The 8,990-nt window shown below is 42.7% G+C and overlaps 1 protein-coding gene and 1 long non-coding RNA gene across 3 annotated transcripts in view; one reads left to right on the plus strand and one right to left on the minus strand.

Moving 5' to 3' along the window:
• The window catches only part of LOC101445579 (succinate-CoA ligase ADP-forming subunit beta), a 51,558-nt gene extending 46,846 nt beyond the window's left edge, over window positions 1-4,712 (minus strand). Inside the window, exon 1 of one of the 2 annotated variants that reach the window (XM_004472860.2) lies at window positions 4,578-4,712. In XM_004472860.2, coding sequence (XP_004472917.1) covers window positions 4,578-4,667 — 90 coding nt within the window. In that variant the 5' untranslated portion in view covers window positions 4,668-4,712. Of the gene's footprint in view, window positions 1-4,525 lie in introns of both variants that reach the window. The other variant, XM_071208287.1, reaches the window with a different exon arrangement.
• A 68-nt stretch (window positions 4,713-4,780) lies between these two features.
• Window positions 4,781-6,493, plus strand: LOC131273468 (uncharacterized). Its single transcript, XR_009180707.2, has 2 exons — window positions 4,781-5,409; window positions 5,785-6,493. It is a non-coding gene; the product is annotated as an uncharacterized lncRNA (long non-coding RNA).
• Window positions 6,494-8,990: the final 2,497 nt, after the last annotated feature.

An 8,990-nucleotide genomic window follows, 5' to 3' on the forward strand; every position in this document is an offset into this window, starting at 1 on the left:
TCTTTTTCAATCAATATTGAATAGCACACTAATTTTTCTGACACACTGTTTCTTTAATGTCATTTCCTTTCTCAAGGAACTACATCAATATTGGATAGAGCTTCAAATAAACAGGCTTTTATGACAGCATGGATTAAAACCCCAGGTCCACGGCTTGCCAGTTGCATGACCTTGGCAAGTGATACAAACTAAACTTCAATTTATAAGGGTAATAATAATATATACTCACAGAACTATTGTGAGAATTAATGAATTAGTATGTAAGAGACTTAGCATAGCACCCACATTAATAAATTTCAGCTACTATTATTATCATCATCATCAAGTATAACTCCTCTATGTGGCTCTTCATCTGGGCCTTTCCAAACCATTCAAACTTTTTGTATAACTGTTCATTCCAAATTTTCAATTCTATTCCCACCTCTATGCCTTAGCTCTTAAGGAACCCCACTCATCCTTCCTCAGAACCCTACTCCTCTCCAATCGTCTTTCCAGTCACGACTCACCTTTAGTTGTCTTCACTAAAGGGGGACACACTCCTCCCTCCCTTTGCTGAACTCTCTCTCTGACACAGAATGTATATATTGTCTTATACTGTTTTCAAGGTTCATGTGGCCTTTCCTCTCTAATAAGATTTTAAGCTTCCGAGGACAAATATCCCATTATAAATCTTTCTTAATCCACAGAGTACATAGCTGGGCCCAGAGCAGGTATACATTTACCACTTGTTTACTATTTTAATTAATGTAATTGAAAAGAAAGAAAATCCTAAGAATGAAAATACAAAATGCCTTATTTTAAAAGGTATGGGAAATTGAACCTGGGGCTCTGTACATGAGAGGCAGGCACTCAACCACTGAGGTACATCTGCTCTCCCACAAAATGCTTTTGGAGGTGCTTCATTGTTTAAGACCACCTCAAAATCAAGTAAATTTGTTTAAAAAGTAAATTCCCAAAAATCCCCAGATAAATCTTTCACTAAGTACACCATCTTACCTCTTTCGAGTTAAAAATGACGAGGATAGAAATAAGTCTGGCGCTAGGACAAAGGGCAGTTAAATGGGAAGGTCTTTGAAGACATTTTATGTATCCTTCTGTTCATATTTCACTCAAATATTTATTGAGCAGCTAGACTGGAAATAGAGCAGTGAATTCAATATAATCCCTACCCACCTGAAACTTTCATTCTATTAATAGTCAGACAATAAACAAATGTAATATGCCAGGTGGTGGTAAAAAGAGTAAGGAGGTTGGGGGCAAAGTACACCAAATGTATGGTATGGACTATGGTTAGTAGCAATACTTTGACAACGTTCTTTCATAATTTGTTACAAATGTTTCACAACAAAGCAAGGTGCTGGGGAAGGTTGATGGATGGGACGCTGTATGACATTACGCATGTTTGTTTCGTTAAGTTCACAACTTTTACTATACACACTTATTGTTTATGTATGTTCATGTATGAGTGATATACTTCAATAAATTTTGTTTAATTAAAAAGAGTAAGTAAAAGAAAATAGAGAAAGAAAGGGACTGCTATTTTTAAAGGTGGAAGCTTTCTCTCCCACTAAAATGTCCCTCAGTAGAAATGAGGCAGAATTATTCTTTCAAAAAGAAGAAAGTAGTATACAAAAAAGATACCCTTCTACAAGTTTAGAGCATACGGTTGAAAGAAACAGAATTGGTACAAGCGCTATCCTTCCAGCTTCCTGTGGCAGGGCCCTGACAAGAAGTGTTGAGGTCAATTAGATCTCTAGCACCTACTAGTCCCAACGCTCCACTAATTTAGAGCCTAAGACTTAACTCATCATAACAACACCTACACATGCCTGCCTCTCTATTTCCAAATTCCTCCATTCTATCAACTTTATATAGCAGTATGAAAAAAAAAATCAAGGGCTATGAAAACCTTGGAAGACTGTTTTATCAATGTTAAATTCTGTAAGTATGTAAATTCTGTAAGTATGATCATTGTATGTGGTTATATGAAAGAATTTCTCTGTTAAGAAATATATGCTTAAATTATCTAGGGGTAGTGTTCTAATAACAGCAACTTACTCTCAAACAGTTGAGCAAAAATAAACAAATGTGTGTGTGATATTCTAAACATAAGGACATACATGCATCTGTATATATAATTTTTTTAAATCAAGTGACTGACAAATCGTTAACGAATTTAGGTAAAGATAATGCAAATGTAAATTGTACTATAGGCGGAACATTTCTATCAAAATTTCTATCAGGAAAAAATTTCTATCAAAAATTTTCAGAGGGGGAAACGGACTTTGGCCCAGTGGTTAGGGCGTCCGTCTACCATATGGGAGGTCCGCGGTTCAAACCCCAGGCCTCCTTGACCCGTGTGGAGCTGGCCATGTGCAGCGCTGATGCGCGCAAGGAGTGCCCTGCCACGCAGGGGTGTCCCCCGCATGGGGGAGCCCCACGTGCAAGGAGTGCGCCTGTGAGGAAAGCCGCCCAGCGTGAAAAGAAAGAGCAGCCTGCCCAGGAATGGCGCCGCCCACACTTCCCGTGCCGCTGACGACAACAGAAGCGGACAAAGAAACAAGACACAGCAAATAGACACCAAGAACAGACAACCAGGGAAGGGGGGGAAATAAATAAATCTTTAAAAAAAAAAAAAAAATTTGAGAGGAAAAACTGAGGGTAAACCCATGACACAAAATTCTAGAACATTTTTATGGATTCTTCCAAATATCTAAACTTCTGAAGAATTAATACTCATAAGGTATTGCTGATAGCTTTTACGCCAATTTAAAGGTTTTTTGAATATCCCAAGTATTTTGAAATCCTTTCCTTGCACATCACAAGTTGTTAATTTTAACTATCCTCAGCTTTGAATTATGTCAGTAATACAGACTCGTGCATTATCACAGGGATTCCCACATTTAAATTGATCTTTCTTGATATTATCACTTCAAAAATTCCTATTGCCAAAGGCCACCTAATTCTGGACCAAATTGCTACAATAGCACCCATCCGATCAAATTCCTAGTTTAAGTATGCTCACTTATTCATAAGTTAAAAAATACATTCTGGGGAATGCGATTCACAACTGCTAAGAAAAATCTCTTATTTTTTCAAAGACACTATGACGTAAAGATACAGAGAAACTATATAAGGTGAGAAAGCTAAACTAAATGTTGAAGAGAATTTGCCAAACCCAATGTGTGACTTGAACAAGTTTCATAAGACTCTTGTCTCAGCTACAAAAAGCAAGGGATTAGAAGGTCCTTCCACACTCTAAAACTATATTACTTAATGGGAAGGCAGAAGAGGAAAGCTGTTCTAAAAATAAACTCAATTTTCAGGCATCTCTATTTGGACAGATAAAAGGCTTTTCCTAAGAGTTTCCAAAAGGATAAAGATTAGGATTAGGATGATAACCAATCTGTTCACCAAATTGTCATTTTCAAAAAACTAGACAGCACTCTTTAAAACTTGTAAGAAGAATATTCAAGGCGTTCTCATATTAGAAGCAACCTCATGGAGCTCATTAGCTCTAGGCTGAAAGTTATGAATAGCTTTCTTTAAAACAAAAAACAAAAACAAAAAAGGTCTGAAATCAATGCCTAGATGGCATGTCTGGGGAGCTACTGAAGAACACAGCCTAAAAACCCGAGTATTGACTTAGGAAGCCAACCGTGCTCTTCGGCGAGTTTCTTGATGTCCACGTTGGAAAGAACCATCCATCGCTATGTTTTTGCAGAAGTTGTAGAGCAGATTCAATCACACTGGCTTTCGAGCCAGACAATTCCATAACTAAACCTCAGCTTCGGCCTTACTTGTCACGTGACCTCGCCCAAATTGCTGGCTCTCTCGGCCAGTTTCTTCACCAATGATGGGGCTATTACAACCCTCTTCCAGGGCTGCTGTAAAGTCTAAATGTCAGACTCCATGCAAAGAGCTTAACACAGGAACAACTGGCACGGTAACCCGCAATAAATCACAAACAACAACTGTGGCTATTCTGTATCTTATCCAGAAAGGAACTGACCCGAAAGAAAATTATATTCTTGCTTCCCCACTTGGTAAACTGAAGACATCGATGTTTTACCACTATTAACAAACGCAATAATGCACAACTACTTGGGGAAGAGGAAAAACTTCCCCGACTCGCCCCAGAAAAGGCAAATCAGCAAGCAACACTCGCCCCTCAAGGCATTCCTAGCTGTGACAGCTCCTGCGGAACACAGAAGTACTCGGAAGGGCAGCTCCCCTCCCCAAGAGCAGCCGCGGAAGCCTGCAGCAGAGAATCGGTGCCGACTGCCCAGGCCGGACCTCTCGGCGCAGCGCCCACCCCCGCCGCCCCCTCCCAAGCGCGGTGGGAACCGGCGGCGCAGGGCCGGAGCGGCGCAAACGGGCCCGCTCGCGGTCCTGGCAGGCGACGTTCTCGGGCGAGGCGCCCGTGGGCCCGACCGGGCGCCCAGGAAATGTCACCGCGAGCGAAGCGTCCCGACCGGGGGTTCGGGTCTCCTCGCACAGCGCTCACAGCCGCCAGCTCGCCCACCTCGCCCTTTCTCCTGCCGACCCTCGAAGGGACACCGGGCTGGGGGCGATACCTGGGCGGCGGCCCGCAGCGCCGTCCGGGGCCCGCGGCTCCTCATGGCGGCGGCGGCCAAGAGCCGGCTGCAGACCATGGAGGCCGCCATTTCTGCGTCCGACCCGTCCCCTCGGCGCCGCGCGCAGGCGCAGAGACGCGCAGCCGCGGGGGCGCCGCCCGGGCCCACGTTCCGTCAGCCTGGACGGCGGCGGCGGGGCGGGGCGGGGCGCGGGAGCGGCGGCTCGAATCCGACCTGCGCCCGAAAGCCGCCCGATCGCCTCTTGGCGAACTGCAAAGACGGCCGGGCTGCTGCCTCTGTGAGCGGAGTTTCCTCCGGAAAACGGGGTTCATTCCAGGAGTACGTGCCGCCGCCCTCGGGAGACAGCGGCGAGGAAGACCGCTCGCTGCCGGCGCTCCGGGAGGACGGCCGCCGGCGCCTGCCACTCCTGCCCGCGCGCTGGAACCCCGAGAAGCTTCTTTACAGACGCCAAACTCGGTCCCAGGTGAGGGGGTCCGTGGTTGGGTTCCTGGTGCCTCCTAAAGAAGACAGCAACAGGCAGGCATGGCAAGGTGACACAAGACAATGAACAAGAAACATGAGAAGAAAAACATAAGGAGAGACCCAACAAAGCAGGGAGCAGAGATTCCCTGTGCCTCCTAACAGGACAAGCAGGACAGCAAGCTGGCGCTACAACATGATGCAACAAGAGACACGAAGAAAACCATAATGACACTCAACAAAGCAGGGAATGGAGGTGGCTCAAGCAGTTAGGCACCTCACTCCCACATCAAAGGTCCTGCGCTTCAGTTCCTGGTGCCTCCTAAAGGAACAAAGAAGACAGACACAGCAAGTACAAACAATGAGGGGGTGGGGAAAGATAAATAAATAAAATCTTTTTTAAAAAAAGAACATGCAAGTCCCTAAATGGGGACCTTCCTCTTTCAGGCACCCCTAGATTCTTTCAGAGTTATGAACATTTGATAACCCAGACTAGGGCTCTTAGGAAAGATGAGCAGGGTTGCTCTAGAGCTAAGGCTAGAGGTGAGAATGAAATTGAGAGTTTGGAATTTATATTTATGGAAAAAGTTTGAGTAGTTTGGAAAGGGCTAGATGAAGGGGAACATTGAGAGCCAGATAAAGGAGTTTACACTTGATAAAAATAATAGCTGAAATGCATTTTGCTGGGTGATGTGCTAAATTTCTTACATATTAATTCCTAATGTAGGGAAGCGGATTTGGCTCAACTGATAGAGCATCCACCTACCACATGGGAGGTCCAGGGTTCAAATCCAGGGCCTCCTGATCCATGTGGTGAGCTGGCCCACACACAGTGCTGATGCACGCAAGGAGTGCCGTGCCACACGGGTATCCCGCACAAAGGGGAGCCCCGTGTGCAAGGAGTGCGCCCCGTAAGGAGAGCTTCCCCACGCAAAGAAAGTGCCAGGAGTGGCACCGCACACACAGAGAGCTGATGCAGCAAGATGACACAACAAAAAGAGACACAGATTTCCAGTGCTGCTGACAAAAATGCAAGCGGACAGAAGAACACACAGTGAATGGGCACAGAGAGCACACAACCGGGGGCGGGGGAGAGAGGAGAGAAATAAATTTAAAAATTTTAAATCACTGATCTGTTAAAACAAAAATTCCTAATGTAAATCTTGGATTATAGTTGGTAGTACAATTTTAAATGTCCTCTCATCAGTTGTAACAAATGTACCACACAAATGTAAGGTGTTAATAATACGGTGGTATAAGGGAAGTCTGTATTTTATGTATGGTTTTTCTGTAAACCTACAACTTCTCAAATAAAAAGTAATAATAAAAATGCACTGTACAGTCTGATGATGATAATGTGCTTAGAATTGCAAATTACAAGCAGCTGTTCTCTGCACCCAAGTCCAATTAAAAATAAATCATTTTATTCAGAATTATGAAGACAATTCTTGGTAATTGTTAAGCTTTCAGTGTTGCTCTTGTAAATTCTGATGACATTTTTATTCCTTATTTTGTGACCTGTTTTCCTTTTTGAAATTTTTTTGTGTCTTTTGCTTAATTGTGGTTTTGAGAAAATTCATAATGATGTGCCTTAGCATGGTTCTTTTCATTCATTGAGCCCTTTCGACCTGGCTTAATTCCAATGTGGTCAGAGAATACACTCTGAAGGATTTAACTTCTAATTTCACAGGGATTTGCTTTATGATCCAGAATCTGGTCAATTTGCAGAAAAACAAAGTTTTTAAAAACAAAGTCTACTCTCTTGTTTTTGCAGTGTTGGATGTGTCCCCTGGGTCACAATTGATGGTGGTGTTGAGTTAGAGTAGGATCAGGAAAGCTTTCCAGGGTCCATGCTCTAGAGCATGTTCTTGAGTGGCATTCAAGGAAACTAAAAAAACTTGTAATCTGAGTAATAAAAGCAAGTAGTAGATGCCTTGAACAGACATATTAATGTTCATTTCTCAGGCTTCACATATACTTCCAATATTTTTGAATAACAGCTATATTGAAATATAGTTCATATACCGTACAATTCACTCATTTAATGTGTAAAACTCACTGGTTTTTAGTTTATTCACAGAGTTGTGCAACCATCACCACAGTCGGTATTAGGGCATCTTCATTATCCCAAAAAGAAACTCCATACCCTTTAACAGTCACTCCCTATTTCCCCACTCCTCCCTGCCCGCCCTAGGCAAATCCTATTAATCTGTAGGGTTATTAATCTATACATTAATAGGATTTGCCTATTCTGGGAATTTCACATAAATGAAATCATACATTATGTGATACTTTGTGATTGGCTTCTTTCACTTAGTTTGTTTTCAAGAATCATTCATGCTACAATACAGCCTAAAATTTATTAGTGGCTATAAACTGGTTTCTCAAAACCTTTTACTTTAAATAATTATAAAAGTGAACACTTGGGTTGGATATTTATTATTCTGTAATGGAGTTGTTTCTGTTATTTAATGCTATATACCCAATATTAGTGGTGTGAAACCACCATTTTATTTTGCTTACAGATCTGTGGTTTAGTAATTTGGGCAGGGCACAGCAGAGATAGTTCACCTAGGCTCAGAACGACTGCGTGACTCAGAAGGTTGGCGATGGCTAAAATGGGCCATGTATCTGGAACAGGGCCAGCTGCATGAGTATGTGAACTGTGCTGACTCAATAGTAAAAGGGCCCTGTACTGGAAGGGCCCCATGCCTGGTTTAACTCTTTACTGTCTCCATCTCAAAATTCCAAATCATTTTTAAACAAGGGACCTGCGTCTCAAATTGTGTAGCCGGTCCCTATCTAGGGACCCAGTTACAGTTGTCAGTGTAGTTCTTCAGTTTTTCTCTAACTCACATCTGCTTGGATGAAAATGACCAAGCTGGCCTCTTCACACTGATATGATTGTCTGTGTCAGGATGGCTGGAAAATCTTGGAATGGCCAGGCATGTGTGTGTGTGTGTGTAGCCTCTTTATGCACCTACTTGGACTTCCTTACAACATGGCAGTTATGGAGTTATCAGGCATTTCACATGGTACCTGTGTTCCTCTAGAGTGAGTAGTCTAATAGACCTGGGAAAAAACTGCAATATTATTATAAATCTAATCTAGGAAATCACCAAACATCACTTCTGTCTCATCCTATGGTTGAGAAAGTCGCCAAGCTTCAAAGGAATGAGAATTAAACTCCACTCCTCCATGGGAGGAATAGCAAAGAATTTGGCTAATATTATGTTTAATCTACCACAGGCTATTATCCATTTGATACCTTCATTTCCTTGGGGCAAAATTAGCATTTGTTATAGAAGGAATACAAAGAGACCATATGTTCACATTCTAGCATTCAAAGTAGGATTACTGGACTAAGGCAATTTCTTGCAAGTTAAGCAAGAATACAAAGAATAGGAATGCCTAGGGTTAGATCATAAATTACAGAGTTTAACAAAGGGGATGGTGGCAGTCTTCCTTTCTCTATCACTTATAGAAAACCATAAATAGAGAGGAAAGAGGAGTGAAGTGTCCAGATAGTTCTCCCAGTTTTTCTTCTCTAGTTTTCAGCCTGGAAAAAGAAAGTGTTTAATAGATAAATGAGGGCAACGTTTAAGGTAGAGGAGGATTTTTATGTCTTCCCCCAGCCTTGTCACACTCCCGATTTGAGACTCTTGAAAGGAGTTCAGCCCAAAGAGTCCCCTGTGCCAAAATTAACTTGATCATGTGGTATGATCAGGCAGAGGGGGCTTCCGCAGTTTCGGTTTTCTTGGTTATTTTGTGTGGACTCTTCTGAGCTCTTCTGTCTGTTCCCTGGGCACTAAGTCCACATGAATCCAGGGAAACTGTCTCTCCAAAATGTTACAGTGTGGCATGAGCCACACACATCAACCTCATATATTCAGACATCTTCAATAAAGAAGCAGAGGAAGAGAAGGTGGTTAG

This window comes from Dasypus novemcinctus, chromosome 15 (assembly GCF_030445035.2).
Source record: "Dasypus novemcinctus isolate mDasNov1 chromosome 15, mDasNov1.1.hap2, whole genome shotgun sequence".
NCBI lineage: Eukaryota > Metazoa > Chordata > Mammalia > Cingulata > Dasypodidae > Dasypus > Dasypus novemcinctus.